Here is a 19,108-nt window from a genome sequence, read left to right on the forward strand (position 1 = left end):
TAAAAGGGAGTTTACAGGTGACACCAACAGACCATCAGTTTCAACACCGTAGGTGAGAACGAGATCGAGAGTATGATTAAAACAGTGCGTCGGTTTATCCACTTTTTGTGAGATACCCATTGATTCTAGAAGAGAATCGAAGGCTAATTTAAGATTATCGCTTTCAACATCCATATGAATGTTAAAATCACCCACTATGATGAATTTATCTGTGCTGATCAATAATCCAGAAAGGAAATCTGAAAATTCAGATAAAAACTCCAGATACGCACCAGCAGGGGGCCGGTACACTACCACTAACACAACTGGCTTCTCTGATTTCCGGCTCGGAAATTTCAGACCAAGCATGAGGCTTTCAAATGTATTATAGTTGCACTTAGGTTCAATTTTTGTTTGGAGATCGGAGTTATAAATTGCTGCGACTCCTCCGCCTCGGCCCGTGCTTCTAGGAATGTGATGATTAAAGTAGCCGGGCGGAGTTGATTCATTCAAACTAACATACTCTTCCTCCTGTAACCATGTTTCTGTTAAGCAGAAAATATCACTCCTGCTCTCTGTAATTATATCATTTACTAACAGAGACTTAGAGCTTAATGATCGTATATTTAGTAGTCCGCATCTAATTTTTCGGTCTGTAATTGGTACCAAATGTGCATTGGTTTTAATTTTTACAAGGTTATCTTGGTTAACGCCTCTATAACGCTGCACCTGGTGAACTTTTGGAGGGCGGGGAACTGCAACCACTTCTATTTTGCTAGGCACCTGGCCAGAGTCGCCAATATCATGTAATCCTACAGTTTTAGAGTCGCTAATTACATAATGCAATCCTACAGTTTTGTTGGCAGGCGTTGGTCCTTGAGAAGCAACAGATGTGTCGCTGAGTGGGGAAAAACGGTTAGACACATGAAGCGGGTGGTGGTGTTCTGTGAGCCCTTTAAGACTACCCTTCCTCCGAACCGTCACCCAGCTGCCCTGCCTGGCCGGCTGCCGGGGAGCTGCAGGGGAGCGGTTACGCTCAGCTGCTACGGGCCGGTCCGCAGAGGATTCTATCGGACTATGGTCTAGTTGGCCAAACCGGACCTCTAACTGACTAAGCCTCGCCTCCAGCCCTGTTAAACTACAGCTCTGCATCCTGGCCTGGACCCTGCATTGTCAGGGGGAGTGTCTAATAACATTGGCCAGATTTCTAGACATAAGAGCTGCACCATCCCGGGTGGGATGAATGCCGTCCCTTCTAATCAGACCGGGCTTTCCCCAGAATGTCTCCCAGTTGTCAATAAAGTCCACGTCGTTTTCTGAACACCACTGAGACAACCAGCGGCGGAGCGAGAGCATGCGACTAAACATGTCATCGCTGGTCAGATTGGGGAGGGGGCCAGAAAAACCTACAGAGTCCGACATGGTCTTGGCGTAGTTACACACCGAGACAATATTCATTCTGGTTACTTCCGACTGGCGAAGACGGGAGTCGTTAGCTCCGACATTGATGATAACTTTACCATATTTACGATTACCCTTTGCCAGTAGCTTCAAATTTGCTTCTATGTCGCCCGCTCTGGCCCCCGGGATACACCTAACTAAGGTCTCTGGAGTCGGCTTCACATGTCTCACAATAGAGTCTCCAATCACCAGGGTCGGTTTCTCAACAGATGTGTCGCTGAGTGGGGAAAAACGGTTAGAGACATGAAGCGGGTGGTGGTGTTCCGTGAGCCCTTTAAGACTAGTCTTCCTCCGAACCGTCACCCAGCTGCCCTGCCTGGCCGGCTGCTCGGGAGCTGCAGGGGAGCGGCTACGCTCAGCTGCTACGGGCCGGTCCGCCGCTAGCTTAGCCTGGTTAGCTGAGGAGGCTCTCGGACTATGGTTTAGTTGGCCGAACCGGACCTCTAACTGACTGAGCCTCGCCTCCAGCCCTGCAAATGAACTACACTTTAAGCACTTACCGTCTTCACTAAAGGAGGCAGAGGAATAACTAAACATTTCACACACTGAGCAGGAAAGAGGTGAAGCGGTGGGAGCCGGAGCGGCCATGCTAAGATGCTAACGGAGGCTAACGGACAGAAAATGTATCGGTGATTGGTGACAGTGAAAGTTACGGAAGAGAAAATGAGCGAGTGTTGAAATAAAGACAGTAATGTACCAGATATAGTGCTATTTTACCAGAAAACAGTCTAAGTTTTAGATAAAAAGTCGGGAGAGATCTGAGCCTGCAAACGCCGTGAGACGGCAGCAGCACAGACCGCAAACACCAGGAAGTGACGTGATGCGTGACGCAATACGTTACCCAATCAGCAAGCCAGCTCTCAGCTCTCATCCTCATGATGTAAACTCATGAGGATGAGTTTACATCTATAATCATCAGAGAGATCCACCTGTAGATCAGATAGATCCACCTGTAGATCAGGTCCAGATCTAGGTCCAGGACCAGGTCCAGGTCCAGGTCCAGGTCCAGATCCAGGTCCAGGTCCAGGTCCAGGTCCAGGTCCAGGTCCAGGTCCAGGTCCAGGTCCAGGTCCAGGTCCAGATCCAGATCCAGATCCAGATCAGACCAAGCGCAGACACAAGCTGCTCTGATCCAGACGGTGGAGTTGGAACAAACTGTCACACAATGTCGAGAGAACGAGACAGAATCAGGAAATTTCCATCAGGGGATGAAAAAAGAAAAGAACTAAAGAAAATGGAAGAGTTTAATGCCTCTCTGAAAGGCCCGTTTGATAAATTTGTTACAAAAATCACCGATCCGCCCGGGTCTCCAGCAGCCATGGGGCCCCGCGTCGAGGCAAGAGATGATGATGAGGCAGGGGAAGGTATGCAGTATTTTGATCATTGGAGAGTTAAAATTGCGCATATAGACACCCGATCCGACCTGAAAGACCCCAAAATTTTGCGCGCGCTCGCTACGCTAACGCTCGACGGCCATTTCGCACAGGGCCTCACAAATCTCCCAGGCGGGTCTGGCTGCAGAACTCAGAGGAGGACAGCCACCTTTGCCCCCAGAGCAGTCCAGCTCTTAAACAACGAGCCCTCCCTGTCTCAACAATAACCAGTAATAACCAGTAATAACTGGTAATAACTGGTAATAACTGGTAAATACTGGTAATAACCAGTAATAACCAGTAATAACCGGGTAAATACCGGTAATGTCCACGCTGCAGAACTCAGAGGAGGACAGCCACCTTTGCAGAGGTGTCTTCAGTATTCCCATTCATTACTCAGCTAGTTTTTTACTCAAGTAAAAGTATAAAAGTACTGGTTTCAAAACTACTTAAAGTATAAAAGTAAAAGTAATGTAAGGGGGAAAAAGCCATTGTAAATGAATGTATCTTAGTATAATATAAATATATTAAAGAAGCATATATGTGTACTATTGAGCATTAACATGTTAATATAAATATATTAAAGAAGCATATATGTGTACTATTGAGCATTTACATGTGTTAATATAAATGTATTAAAGAAGCATATATGTGTACTATTGAGCATTAACATTAATATAAATATATTAAAGAAGCATATATGTGTACTATTGAGCATTAACATGTGTTAATATAAATATATTAAAGAAGCATATATGTGTACTATTGAGCATTAACATTAATATAAATATATTAAAGAAGCATATATGTGTACTATTGAGCATTAACATTAATATAAATATATTAAAGAAGCATATATGTGTACTATTGAGCATTAACATGTGTTAATATAAATATATTAAAGGAGCATATATGTGTACTATTGAGCATTAACATTAATATAAATATATTAAAGAAGCATATATGTGTACTATTGAGCATTAACATGTGTTAATATAAATATATTAAAGAAGCATATATGTGTACTATTGAGCATTAACATTAATATAAATATATTAAAGAAGCATATATGTGTACTATTGAGCATTAACATGTGTTAATATAAATATATTAAAGAAGCATATATGTGTACTATTGAGCATTAACATGTTAATATAAATATATTAAAGAAGCATATATGTGTACTATTGAGCATTAACATGTTAATATAAATATATTAAAGAAGCATATATGTGTACTATTGAGCATTAACATGTGTTAATATAAATATATTAAAGAAGCATATATGTGTACTATTGAGCATTAACATGTGTTAATATAAATATATTAAAGAAGCATATATGTGTACTATTGAGCATTAACATGTGTTAATATAAATATATTAAAGAAGCATATATGTGTACTATTGAGCATTAACATGTGTTAATATAAATATATTAAAGAAGCATATATGTGTACTATTGAGCATTAACATGTGTTTCAGAGAGCAGCAGATATGATGACTAGTTGCCTATAAGTATTGTAATGGTGCAAAAAGTCAAACTTCATGTTCATGTTATCATTTATCCTAACCTTTATTGGAATGTACATCCAAGTTTAGTTGCAGGAATCTGAGGGAACGGATGTAAGAACAAATATATATATATATATATGTATATATATATATATATGTATATATATATATATATATATATATATATATATATATATATATATATATATATATATATATATATATATATATATATATAGTCTTCTGTTTTTTTATGGAGGATTTTTGTGCCAAAATTAAATAAATACATAACTCATTAATTAATTAAATGTGTCATTAATTAATTAAATGCTTGACGTGTGTCTCCGTGTGTTCCTGCTTCCTGGATTGGCAGTGGATGTCGTCACCACCCCCCCCCACCCCCTCCCCTCCAAAAAAAAAAAAAAAAAAAAAAACACTGGGTTTGTATGTGTATATTTATGTATGTGTACGCATATGTGTGCGTATATATATGTATATATTACATATAGTAATAATGCACATATATACACTTTTGGTTTCTACCGTCATGGTATCAATCAATAATATGTGTGCAGACAAGGTAAAAAAAAAAGAAAAAAAAAAAAAAAAAAAAAAAAAAAAAAAAAATTAAATGCTGAAATAATACATATATTTTTTAACTTATAATGAATTGTATTTTAATCAAATAATGGCATATTTAATTCTAATTTTAATTAATTAATGACACATTTAATTAATTAATTATATATTTCATTCTCATTTTAATTAATTAATGGTGCATTTATTTATTTAAAAATCCTCCATATTTTTTCAATTTTTTATCATGCATTTATCATGCAATCAAATCTTCAAATCAGATCTAAATCGGTGGTGTCAGTACCAGCATCGGCCGCAGAGGGCGCTGCTGCTGCGACTGCTGTTGTTCTACATCTTTGAACCATAGAAGAAGAGCGGAGGCCGGAAGTGTGTCCGCACGCCGACGTCGTTTCTCTGTTTCTTTTAAACGTTTTAAATAGTTTTAAAGTGTTTTGTGGACAGAATCATGTACGACCAGGAGGAAGGTGAGCCGGGCGGGTCCGGGGTCGCGGGTTCGAGTCCGCAGCTGCGTGTTTGGCTGATTAACGGGGGGTTATTGGAGGATTTTAACGGTTTAATGGATGTTTACAGGCAGGTGCTAATGCTAACTGCTGCTCATTAAAACATGTGAAACTAAAACCTTCACTTTTATAAACTCATTAATGACGGTATTTCTGACTCTTTATCAGCACCTTGTTGCTCGGTGTAAATCTGTGGTTTTTAATGAAGAATAATGAGTTTTAATGAGTTTTAATGAGTCTGCGCGCCTTTAGCCGCCGCAGCTAATTAGCTTATTATTATTATTGTTATTGTTGTTATTATTGTTATTGTTATTATATGTTATTATATAGTATTATTATATATTATTGGTATTATTATTATTATCGTTATTATATATATTCAAATATTATTATTATTATTATTATTATTATTATATATTTAAATATTATTATTTATTATTATTATAATTATTAGATATTTAAATATTATTATTATTATTATTATATTAATATTACTATGGTTATTATTATATTATTATTATTATTATATATTTAATTATTATTTTTATTATTATTTTTATTATTATTATTATTATTATTATTATTATTATTATTATTATCATCATCAATTAATTAACAGGTCGAGTTTATCTGCAGCAACACAAGGTCATTCAAATATCTTTACATCAACATTAAAAGCAGCAAGACACAATTAAAACAAATAACAAATAAAATGATTAGAAAAGAAGTAAAATAATAAAAAAGTACAAGTTGTTAAATAACAAATAAAATGATAAGAAAAGAGGTGAAATAATAAAAAGTAAGTAATCTAACAATTCTTACATGTTCCATTAGAAAAGCTAACTGTAATTAGAGGTAAAACACAAGAATTCAAAGAAGTATCGACACCTTTAATGGATTTTCTCAAGCAACAATAGAATATATATATATATATATATATATATATATATTTATTTATTTTTTTTTATTAGCTTCAGCTGCTTTTAGTTATTGATGAATACTTTATTACAGACTCAAAAGGTTCTATATAAAATACATAAACATTACAGGTCACACATTAAAATACATGCAAACATCTGTTCCAATGTTTCCGTAGTCCAGATGTTTGATGGAGTCGACACATTTAAACGTAAAGTTCCTCAGCAGGAAGGAAGGAAGGGACACAACAATTAACAAATCTAACTCTTTTAAAGGAGCATTACAACACAAAATAGGCATTTTCACCTGCCAAAAATTGATTGAAGGCCAAATACAGTTAATGAAAAGTTGTTTCTGCCTATTTTGTGTTGAAATGCTCCTTTTAAAGAGTTAAAAGTTGTCCTGTGAGCTCTAGTATTTATATATGAAGCTCAAGGATGAGATCAAGTCATATTTAGGCAGAAACAACTTTTCATCAACTGTATTTGGCCTTCAATCAATTTTTGGCAGGTGAAAACTGTCTGTTTTTTTTATAGTAGGCATAAACAATAATATTAGATGTACAAAGCACATCCAAAGATGGGAGGAAATACTATGTAGAGCCCAGATCAGATTTAAAAAAAATGCAGACATATTGCAAAAGTGATGAATTCTTTATTGAAAACACACCCATAAATCACATTCATTATAGTCTTATATCCAAAGACAGGGCTAAACAAAGGCATCAGACATACCAAGCACATAGAGACATGTCTATCACGTCATTGTCACGGCTGATTTCGCTACAAACTACACTTCTTTTGGGCACAGATGTGATAATTACGTAACAACAAACGTTACACTTTGTAAGACACATACCTTTGCTATAATTGCGGACGTACAGGTGTGTATATCTGCATATTATGACCGTTTAATCCGCGCTCAATGGGCTGTTATCCCTCAACGGGCTGCTGTGCGCGCTCCCGCGGCCGCAATCAGATTCTGGCAGGAATCACTTTTTGGCACAACACCTGCACTTTTCCATCCTGGAAGCTTCAGGAGGATCCTGAATGATTCCTGAACGCATCATTATATGAACCTGCAACTTCTGTAGCTTTGGTGGTTTAATTACACCAGAGCAAACTGTAAAGAGGTTACGGTAATAACAGCTCTGAATAGATTTACTTTAACATCAGCTGTCACATCTGGAATCTACGGGCAACATTTATTTTTTTTCACAATTCTTTATTTCAAATTGTCAACAATACATTATAAAACAAACCTACCGTATTTTCTGGACTGTAAGCCGCTACTTTTTTCATAGGTTTTCAACCGTGCAGCTTATACAAAGGTTTCTATTCTGTGGATTTTTCTTCCACCACTAGGGTGCGCTCTAACCGGAATTAGAATCAAAACTAAGACAAAATAAATGCAAAGAAGAATACGCTACTTCTTCTTTAGCAGATAGAAGTAGAAGCAGATTTCAAACAGATAAACAGATAAATAAATACCGGTTATTTTCTCTTGGTTCTGTCCCGTTTAGGAAAAGTTTAGGAAAGATCTATTTAGGTACAAACATGTACATCATTCACAGTTCAGAATCCTTCTGTACATGTAGTAAATATCTAATCTAACAACAGAAATATCTAAATATCTAATCTAACAACAGAAATATCTGCAGCTGCATATCTTTTTTTTTTTTTTTAAATAGAGGGACGCAGCTTATATGCAGGTGCGGCTTATAGTCCAGAAAATACGGTATATAGAAACAGTTGATGCAGGGGATTAATCACAGACAGAAGTTATAGATCAGTTCATAAACATGCTATACCTAGTAACTCAGTGGTTTGGATGGTTTTTCTATTTTTACAATATTGGATTGTTACAATGTTTTGCTTGAATTCATTTTTAAAGGCCGGGAAAGATTAATGTGATTAGAGAATTTAGATTTGTGAATATGAAATTTTGCAAGTAACAAAATTAAATTGATGATGTAAAACTGATTTGCTTTGCTAGAGGTGTAAGAAAAGAATCCAAACAATAAACTTTCATATGAGAGGGAGAAATCAGAGTCAATATACGTGAAATTAGTGACAGATATCTTGCCAAAAAATACACGAGATGGGACTAGACTAAAATAAATGACATAAGTCTCTGCAGACGGTTTACTAAAAGAGCAGACCACTTCAATGTCCTTTTGTATCTTTGTAGAAATACCTTGCAAGGATAAAAACGATGAATAATTTTCAGAGTCTCTTATTTAATCTACGGGCAGCATGTTGGCCTGAGCAGAGAGCTGACATCATCATCATCATCACAAACATCCTCATTTATTTATGATGTCACCCAAATACCTGCTCTCTTAACAACGTCTAAAGCCTGAGCAGAGAGCTGACATCATCATCATCATCACAAACATCCTCATTTATTTATGATGTCACCCAAATACCTGCTCTCTTAACAACGTCTAAAGCCTGAGCAGAGAGCTGACAGCATCATCATCACAAACATCCTCATTTATTTATGATGTCACCCAAATACCTACTCTCTTAACAACATCTAAAGCCTGAGTTCTGGTTCTGCGTCAAATCTACGCCGTGCACACGCCGTCACGGTGACGCCGTGACCGTGCGTGGCTGATTGATTGCTGATCGTGTTTATTGATGATTGTTTGATTGCTGATCGTGTTTATTGATGATTGTTTGATTGCTGATCGTGTTTATTGATGATTGTTTGATTGCTGATCGTGTTTATTGATGATTGTTTGATTGCTGATCGTGTTTATTGATGACTGATTGATTGCTGATCGTGTTTATTGATGATTGATTGATTGCTGATCGTGTTTATTGATGATTGTTTGATTGCTGATCGTGTTTATTGATGACTGATTGATTGCTGATCGTGTTTATTGATGATTGTTTGATTGCTGATCGTGTTTATTGATGATTGTTTGATTGCTGATCGTGTTTATTGATGATTGTTTGATTGCTGATCGTGTTTATTGATGATTGTTTGATTGCTGATCGTGTTTATTGATGACTGATTGATTGCTGATCGTGTTTATTGATGATTGTTTGATTGCTGATCGTGTTTATTGATGACTGATTGATTGCTGATCGTGTTTATTGATGATTGATTGCAGATAATCAATACGATGAAGACGAGGATGAGATCACCCCGGACCTGTGGCAGGAGGCCTGCTGGATCGTCATCAGGTACAGAACCAGAACCGGGTCGGGGTTCAGGATCAGGTCTGACTGGTTCCAGAACCAGAACCAGATAGCCCCGGGTTTTTCCTGATCACACTCGTCCGGGTAAACCTTCTACTGGCTCTAGCAACAAGTTCTAATATCTTTAAAAATATGACAATTATCATGTTAAAGCATTATTTTATTAACAATAGAAATACTAATATAAAAACTCAATCTTACCAAAAATAAAAAGTAAAAAAAAGAAGAAAAAACTGCCAATGGAACAAGAGAAAACCCACCGGCTCTGTGTTTGAGAAGATCTGTGAAGATTAATAAAAACTGTTTAAATCACGTACACGTTGGCGTTGATATTCTTCTAATTCAGATTCAGAAAAACTTTATTTATCCCCGAGGGGCAATTACAAAAACTATCTAAAAAATGACTTGGAAACTGACTAACGTTCCCCTCTGCACTCTGACCCTCTATCACCGTTCATGAATATTTATACACGACTTTCAGCCCTGACTAAATACCTGCATCTCGTCAGTAACATGATTTATTACATTAACTGCCTGTAACATTAACTATCTGCACCGTTTCACCTGCACTCCTGCGTCTCCTCCTGCCCAGGAAACTTATTTAATGAACAAGAAATAATATTTACCTGTTTGAACAGCCGGGGAAAACCAGGACGCCCATTTTTAATACAACAAATAGCGGAAAACCGCGGAAAATAATTCTCGATTTCTTCTTCTGGTGCAAGTCTTTGATACAGCGCCTCACGGTGGCGTAATGCTGCAACTGCAGTTAAAATAACAAAATAACATCCGTCCAGTCCAACGCCCACAAAATAACTATTTTCATGGCGTCGGAGTTTTGATGCTGGAGGCGGCAAGAAGTTAGGTGGAGGCCCCGTCCTCCCTCCAGCTCTTATTTTGACATGTTTCTCCTTCCTGCAGCTCTTATTTTGACATGTTTCTCCTTCCTCCAGCTCTTATTTTGACAGCTGTTTCCTGTCTTGCAGCTCTTATTTTGACATGTTTCTCCTTCCTGCAGCTGTTGGTCCGGCAGCAGCTGGACTCCTTCCTCCCTCCAGCTCTTATTTTGACAGGTTTCTCCTTCCTGCAGCTCTTATTTTGACATGTTTCTCCTTCCTGCAGCTCTTATTTTGACGAGAAGGGGCTGGTCCGGCAGCAGCTGGACTCCTTCCTCCCTCCAGCTCTTATTTTGACATGTTTCTCCTCCCTGCAGCTCTTATTTTGACAGCTGTTTCCTGTCTTCCAGCTCTTATTTTGACGAGAAAGGCCTCGTCCGGCAGCAGCTGGACTCCTTCCTCCCTCCAGCTCTTATTTTGACAGCTGTTTCCTGTTTTACAGCTCTTATTTTGACGAGAAGGGGCTGGTCCGGCAGCAGCTGGATTCCTTCGACGAGTTCATCCAGATGTCGGTCCAGAGAATCGTGGAAGACGCTCCGCCCATCGACCTGCAGGCCGAGGCCCAGCACACGTCAGGGGAGGTGGAGGAGCCGGTGAGTACCGGGTAGAACTAGAACCAGAACGAGAACCAGCACACGTCAGGGGAGGTGGAGGAACCGGTGAGTACCGGGTAGAACTAGAACCAGAACGAGAACCAGCACACGTCAGGGGAGGTGGAGGAACCGGTGAGTAGAACTGGACCAGAACCAGAACCAGAACTAGAACCAGCACACGTCAGGGGAGGTGGAGGAGCCGGTGAGTAGAACCAGAACCAGAACTAGAACCAGAACCAGAACCAGCACACGTCGGGGGAGGTGGAGGAGCCGGTGAGTAGAACCAGAACCAGAACCGGGTTAGAACTGGTTCTGGTCCTGGTCCAGGTCCTGATCCAGGTGTAATAGGGCTGGGCGATATGGACCAAAAGTCATATCTCCATATTTTCTAGCTGAATGTTGATACTCGATATATATCCATATTTTTTTCTGTGACATAATTGGGGTTTCCCCCACAGCATTATAGCATAGCATCTCTGTTAGCATCTCTGTTAGCATCTCCGTTAGCATCTCCGTTAGCATCTCTGTTAGCATCTCCGTTTGCATCTCTGTTAGCTTCTCTGTTAGCATCTCTGTTAGCATCTCCTTTAGCATCTCTGTTTGCATCCCTGTTAGCATCTCTGTTAGCATCTCTGTTAGCATCTCCGTTAGCATCTCTGTTTGCATCCCTGTTAGCATCTATGTTAGCATCTATGTTAGCATCTCTGTTAGCATCTCTGTTAGCTTCATTTCTTAAAAAAACAGTCAGTTTTAATACAAAGCCTCGTGCCAAATGTCACACAGGTTCCTTTATTAACAGAGGTCTGCACAATATCAACATGTATAAAACACATGAAATAAAAATAAACTGCCTGAATATATAGAATAAAAATGCTTCTTGAATAAAATAAAACAAATATCCCTTTCCTGCATAACAATTAAATTAAAATACACTGTAATTAATACAATGTAGACAGTAACAGGCAGACTTTTCCACTGAGGTTGACAGTTGTGCAAATAACAAAACATTTGTGACAATCTCAAATAAAACATTCAAGTCAATTTGTCACAAAATAAGCTATAGAAAAATCATTAAAAAAAAATATATACATTTTTTTAAATAATCGATATAAACGATATTGTCTTGTACCATATCGCATTTGAAAATATATCGATATATATTAAAATCTCCATATATCGCCCAGCCGTAATGTGTACTGATCACCTGTGTCTCTCCTCAGCCCCGGTACCTGCTGAAGTTTGAGCAGATCTACCTGTCCAAGCCGACCCACTGGGAGAGAGACGGAGCTCCGTCCCCCATGATGCCCAACGAGGCCCGGCTCCGGAACCTCACGTAGGTTCACCTGGAACTCACCTGTCTACCTGTTCACCTGAGACACCTGCTCACCTGTACCTGTCTTACCTGTATCACCTCAGACCTCACCTGTTTCACCTGTACTGTATTTTCGCGACGATACGGCGCACCGAACGAAAAGGCTCTGTCTACAACACACACACACACTTACACACATACACACATATATACACACATGGTGCACCGCCTTACAACACACACACAAGTCTTTCCACCTCGTGTCTGGAAACTCAGCTGTGTCTTCACTTGTTGGAGTTTGTTTTCCAGCTTCCTCCACTTGCAAACCATCAACTTGTTGATCTTAATCCTGGTGACGCTGCGCCGCCGGGCGCGCTCTGCTGCGGCGGCGCCGCCGGGCGCGCTCTGCTGCGGCGGCGCCGCCGGGCGACGCAGCTCATTTTCAAAAAAAATAAGATCTTTATATGTGCATGATGGTCGTGAAAATACTGTAACTCACCTGTGCAGGTACTCGGCCCCCCTCTACGTGGACATCACCAAGACCATCATCAAGGAGGGGGAGGAGCAGCTGCAGACGCAGCACCAGAAAACCTTCATCGGGAAAATCCCCATCATGCTCCGCTCCACCTACTGCCTGCTCAGCGGCCTGACGGACAGAGACCTGTGTGAGCTGAACGAGTGTCCGCTGGACCCGGGGGGATACTTCATCATCAACGGCTCTGAGAAGGTGAGACATACCTGGTATACCTGAGACACACCTGAGACGGACCCACCCTGTAGGAACTTTGTTCCTGGTTTGAGGGAAATGAGGGTCTTTTTTCCCCCTAAACGTACCCCAAAAGTCACCAAATTTATCACCAAGCCAGTCCTGGTGATAAATGTGATATTTAATGGTTTACATAAATGGGCGTGGCCTAATGGCTCAACAGCGCCCCCTAGAAAACTTTGTGCCTCAAGCCCCACAATACGGTTTGACGTACATGCACGAAAATCGGTACACACCTGTATCATGTTGCAACTTAAAGAAAAGTCTCTTGGCGCCATGGCCGAAACCGAACTGGAAGTCGGCCATTTTGAATTAATTGTGTAATTTTGGCGCAATTTATGCCGTTAATGCGGCCCGAACCGTAACGTGCACCCAGGTGTGTTATACATCAAAATGTGCGTCTCCATCCTGCGACTATGCGCATTACTTTTCTCTTTCAAAAGTGTTACCGTGGCGACGGTAGACGCCAAAAAGCGCGACCACCCTTCATCTGATTGGTCCCTATTTGATAGTTCCTACTTTCTGCTATAACTTTTGAATGGTTTGATATAAAGAGTCATGGGTGGCGTCATCAGACTCAGGTTTGAGTCCTTGACCTTTTATTGGTGAAAATTGCACGCGCAAGGGCCCGTTCATCCGTTCATCGCTGCTGCAGCTTTAATTTATAATTTTTTTCCCAACATGGTCTTATTTGTAAATACCTGAAGTTCCTGGTTCTGTACAGGTGTATCACCTGTGTTCCTGGTCTCCAGGTGTTCTGTACAGGTGTATCACCTGTGTTCCTGGTCTCCAGGTGTTCTGTACAGGTGTATCACCTGTGTTCCTGGTCTCCAGGTGTTCTGTACAGGTGTATCACCTGTGTTCCTGGTCTCCAGGTGTTCTGTACAGGTGTATCACCTGTGTTCCTGGTCTCCAGGTGTTCTGTACAGGTGTATCACCTGTGTTCCTGGTCTCCAGGTGTTCTGTACAGGTGTATCACCTGTGTTTTCCTGTTTTCCAGGTGCTAATAGCCCAGGAGAAAATGGCCACCAACACGGTTTACGTGTTTGCCAAGAAGGATTCCAAATACGCCTACACGGCCGAGTGCCGGTCCTGCCTGGAGAACTCGTCCCGTCCAACCAGCACCATCTGGGTCAGCATGATGGCCCGCGGAGGACAGGTGAGCTACCCTTACCTGTACAGGTGTAACCCTCACAGCACAGCACATCCAAGTGATCGCCGTCTGGCGCTCGAAACCCGGAGACTGTTGGGGGGGCTGATAAGAGGGGGGGCCGAGGAAGGCGTTGAGTTGAGGGAGGTGTGTGTGTTTATCAGTAAGTGTGTGTGAAGCGATGAGTCCGTGAACTTCGCCCAGAGCTGCTCCTCAGCCAATGTCCTTGATGTTATCAGACGGCTCGGTCAGTTCTGATCCAGGTCCACAGATGTTCCTGGGAGGGGAGGGTTAGTGGGGGCAGTCACCTTATTTACATTCCACCAGGGAGATTGTGACTTTACATTCCACCAGAGAGATTGTGACTTTACATTCCACCAGGGAGATTGTGACTTTATATTCCACCAGGGAGATTGTGACTTTACATTCCACCAGAGAGATTGTGACTTTACATTCCACCAGGGAGATTGTGACTTTACATTCCACCAGAGAGATTGTGACTTTACATTCCACCAGGGAGATTGTGACCGCAGAGCGTGAAGAAGAGCGCCATCGGCCAGCGGATTGATTATTGATTATGTCTCTGCAGGGCGTGAAGAAGAGCGCCATCGGCCAGCGGATTGATTATTGATTATGTCTCTGCAGGGCGTGAAGAAGAGCGCCATCGACCAGAGGATTGATTATTGATTATGTCTCTGCAGGGCGTGAAGAAGAGCGCCATCGGCCAGAGAATCGTCTCCACGCTGCCCTACATCAGACAGGAAGTTCCCATCATCATCGTGTTCCGGGCGCTGGGCTTCGTGTCGGACAGAGACATCCTGGAACACATTATCTACGACTTTGACGACCCCGAGATGATGGAGATGGTAACCTGATCACCAGTTATTGATCATCCCAATAGCATTCCATTGGCTACAATGTGCCAGTCATCAGCACGACTGGTCCAACTGGCTCATTCTTTTCAGGACAAAAGGCGGACATGCGCTTTATTTGCATACAAATGTTGTGTTGATTTGTACCAGCTGCTGTGATTATATCCTGAAATGGTTTATAACGGTGGAATCACAAGAATCTTAGCTTTCCAAAGATACCTCGCATGAGTAGCTCACGTAACATACGAGCTCCACCTGTGTGATGTCACCAGGTGAAGCCGTCCCTGGACGAGACGTTTGTGATCGTAACTCACCTGTGTGATGTCACCAGGTGAAGCCGTCCCTGGACGAGTGTTTGTGATTAACTCACCTGTGTGATGTCACCAGGTGAAGCCGTCCCTGGACGAGGCGTTTGATCGTAACTCACCTGTGTGATGTCACCAGGTGAAGCCGTCCCTGGACGAGGCGTTTGTGATCCAGGAGCAGAACGTGGCTCTGAACTTCATCGGCTCCAGGGGAGCGAAGCCCGGCGTCACCAAAGAGAGGAGAATCAAATACGCTAAAGAAGTTCTGCAGAAGGAGATGCTGCCGCACGTCGGAGTCAGCGACTTCTGCGAGACCAAGAAGGCTTATTTCCTGGGGTGAGTCCCTAACCCCCCCCGTTACCCCAACAACTACCCTGATACCCCAACAACTACCCCGATACCCCAACAACTACCCCGATACCCCAACAACTACCCCGTTACCCCAACAACTACCCCGTTACCCCAACAACTACCCCGTTACCCCAACAACTACCCCGATACCCCAACAACTACCCTGATACCCCAACAACTACCCCGTTACCCCAACAACTACCCCGTTACCCCAACAACTACCCCGTTACCCCAACAACTACCCCGTTACCCCAACAACTACCCCGTTACCCCAACAACTACCCCGTTACCCCAACAACTACCCCGTTACCCCAACAACTACCCCGTTACCCCAACAACTACCCCGTTACCCCAACAACTACCCCGTTACCCCAACAACTACCCCGTTACCCCAACAACTACCCCGTTACCCCAACAACTACCCCGTTACCCCAACAACTACCCCGTTACCCCAACAACTACCCCGTTACCCCAACAACTACCCTGATACCCCAACAACCCCCCTGATACCCCAACAACTACCCTGATACCCCAACAACTACCCTGATACCCCAACAACCCCCCTGATACCCCAACAACCCCCCTGATACCCCAACAACCCCCCTGGATACCCTAACCTACTTCCTGGCGTGAGTCCCTACCCCTAAGCTACTTCCTGTCCTGAGTCCCTACCCCTAAGCTACTTCCTGTCCTGAGTCCCTACCCCTAAGCTACTTCCTGTCCTGAGTCCCTACCCCTAAGCTACTTCCTGGGCTGAGTCCCTACCCCTAAGCTACTTCCTGGGCTGAGTCCCTACCCCTAACCTACTTCCTGTTACTGAGTCCCTACCCCTAAGCTACTTCCTGGGCCGAGTCTCTACCCCTAAGCTACTTCCTGGGCTGAGTCCCTACCCCTAACCTACTTCCTGTTACTGAGTCCCTACCCCTAAGCTACTTCCTGGGCCGAGTCCCTACCCCTAAGCTACTTCCTGTTACTGAGTCCCTACCCCTAAGCTACTTCCTGGGCCGAGTCCCTACCCCTAAGCTACTTCCTGGGCCGAGTCCCTACCCCTAAGCTACTTCCTGGGCCGAGTCCCTACCCCTAAGCTACTTCCTGGGCCGAGTCCCTACCCCTAAGCTACTTCCTGGGCCGAGTCCCTACCCCTAAGCTACTTCCTGGGCCGAGTCCCTACCCCTAAGCTACTTCCTGGGCCGAGTCCCTACCCCTAAGCTACTTCCTGGGCCGAGTCCCTACCCCTAAGCTACTTCCTGGGCCGAGTCCCTACCCCTAAGCTACTTCCTGGGCCGAGTCCCTACCCCTAAGCTACTTCCTGGGCCGAGTCCCTACCCCTAAGCTACTTCCTGGGCCGAGTCCCTACCCCTAAGTGACTGTACCTTTGCAGGTGTGTCAGGGGGGAATGTACCTGTGATGGTGCAGGTGTGTCAGGGGTCCTCACCTGTGTCTACCTGTGTCTACCTGTGTTTCAGGTACATGGTCCACCGGCTGCTCCTCGCTGCTCTGGGGAGACGAGAGCTGGACGACAGAGATCACTACGGAAACAAGAGGCTGGACCTGGCGGGGCCGCTGCTGGCCTTCCTGTTCAGAGGGTGAGGCTTCCTCCACCTGAAATAGACAGTTTCAATTATTATTATTATTCAATTATGAACATTTAAACAAAAACTTTAGACTAAGCAAACATTAGACAAAAAAGAACATTAGACAAAAACATTCCAATAGAAACCTCCTCTCGTTATTCTGTACTGTAAAGTCCCTGACTTTACCCTGGGTCCCAGACCCGCGGGCCAACACTCATTCATCCCGCTGCTGCTTCCACCTGCCTGTTGTGTGCTGCTGACGTCCCTGACCCCCCCAGTCTGGCCCTTGGCAGGAGGGTCCCCCCTTATGAGCCTGGTCCTGGTCCAGGTTTCTTCCTCCTAAAGGGGAGTTTTTCTTGCCACTGTTTGGCTTAAGGTTTTTCTCCCACTAGGGGAGTTTTTGCCTGCCATTGTTTATGTAATAACTGCTCGGGGGTTTATGTTTATGTTTATGTTCATGTTCTGGATCTCTGGAAAGCGTCTAGAGACAACATCTGTTGTATTAGACGCTATATAAATAAAATTGAATTGAATTGAATTCCTAACCCAGGTTAGTATACACAGAATTTCACTCGTATTTTACTCATAAATACTTTAATACCCCAGGTATTTAAGAGTAGGTCTCTTACCAGTCCCAGGTGCCTCTGCTGGCTCGGGGACCCGTCACCGGCACAGGACCAACTCCTATTGGCCCGTCCCTGAAGGTGGAACGGCTGTCGACAGTTTTAGGCGGCCTCTTGATCCCACGTCGTCCCGACGCCACAGATCTTGGTCCCGGGTTTCGGCACCAGAAAATGTTAGGTTTAAATCAACATCAAACCCGTAACAAAGAAAGAACACCAGAGACTTGACCGTTTCTACACAGTGTGAGAATTTTCATGTCTGGTGGACAGAAACTTAAAGTTTTAAAAGAACAATGAGGCCCCAGACAAAAACGGGAAGTCTGCACAGCTGTACAATGTTAACCTTTAGTTAACCTTACAGGACATCTGTATTTAAACGTTTCTCTGGTTCCAGGATGTTCTAGAACCTTCTAGATCTGTATTTAAACGTTTCTCTGGTTCCAGGATGTTCAAGAACCTTCTAGATCTGTATTTAAAGGTTTCTCTGGTTCCAGGATGTTCAAGAACCTGCTGAAGGAGATCCGTATTTACGCCCAGAAGTTCATCGACCGAGGGAAAGACTTTAATCTGGAACTGGCCATCAAGACCCGGATCATTTCTGACGGACTCAAGTACTCGCTGGCCACGGGAAACTGGGGAGACGTGAAGAAGGCCCACCAGGCCCGCGCCGGGGTGTCCCAGGTGAGAGGAGCACCCATGGGTGCTGGGGGGGCCGGGGTGTCCCAGGTGAGAGGAGCACCCATGGGTGCTGGGGGGGCCGGGGTGTCCCAGGTGAGAGGAGCACCCATGGGTGCTGGGGGGGCCGGGGTGTCCCAGGTGAGAGGAGCACCCATGGGTGCTGGGGGGGCCGGGGTGTCCCAGGTGAGAGGAGCACCCATGGGTGCTGGGGGGCCGGGGTGTCCCAGGTGAGAGGAGCACCCAAATTTTGAAGAGCCACGGGACGACTGCCGGATGATTTTGATGAAATTTCCTCTATCAAACCATTCAAAGGTTATTGCAGAAAATAGGAACTATCACATATCGACCAATCAGAAGAAGGGGCGAGGGTAATTTGCACCAATTAAGGTGAAGGAGTCAAAACTGAGTCTGATGACACCACCCACAACTCTCTATGTA

General features: G+C 43.0%; 1 protein-coding gene across 4 annotated transcripts in view; it reads left to right on the forward strand.

Moving 5' to 3' along the window:
• The first annotated feature begins 5,268 nt into the window (after positions 1-5,268).
• polr2b (RNA polymerase II subunit B) overlaps positions 5,269-19,108 on the forward strand; it is a 38,217-nt gene continuing 24,377 nt past the window's right edge. The window contains exons 1-10 of one of the 4 annotated variants that reach the window (XM_061724695.1): positions 5,269-5,387; positions 9,463-9,535; positions 10,889-11,039; positions 12,260-12,372; positions 12,859-13,078; positions 14,118-14,276; positions 14,969-15,133; positions 15,584-15,780; positions 17,262-17,381; positions 18,487-18,673. In XM_061724695.1, the coding sequence (XP_061580679.1) occupies positions 5,369-5,387; positions 9,463-9,535; positions 10,889-11,039; positions 12,260-12,372; positions 12,859-13,078; positions 14,118-14,276; positions 14,969-15,133; positions 15,584-15,780; positions 17,262-17,381; positions 18,487-18,673 (1,404 nt within the window). In that variant the 5' untranslated portion in view covers positions 5,269-5,368. Of the gene's footprint in view, positions 5,388-9,462; positions 9,536-10,888; positions 11,040-11,135; positions 11,172-11,217; positions 11,242-11,287; positions 11,313-12,259; positions 12,373-12,858; positions 13,079-14,117; positions 14,277-14,968; positions 15,134-15,583; positions 15,781-17,261; positions 17,382-18,486; positions 18,674-19,108 lie in introns of those variants that run through there. The other 3 variants (XM_061724697.1, XM_061724698.1, XM_061724696.1) reach the window with 3 other exon arrangements.

The sequence above is a fragment of the Cololabis saira genome, chromosome 7, assembly GCF_033807715.1.
Source record: "Cololabis saira isolate AMF1-May2022 chromosome 7, fColSai1.1, whole genome shotgun sequence".
Classification (NCBI taxonomy): domain Eukaryota; kingdom Metazoa; phylum Chordata; class Actinopteri; order Beloniformes; family Belonidae; genus Cololabis; species Cololabis saira.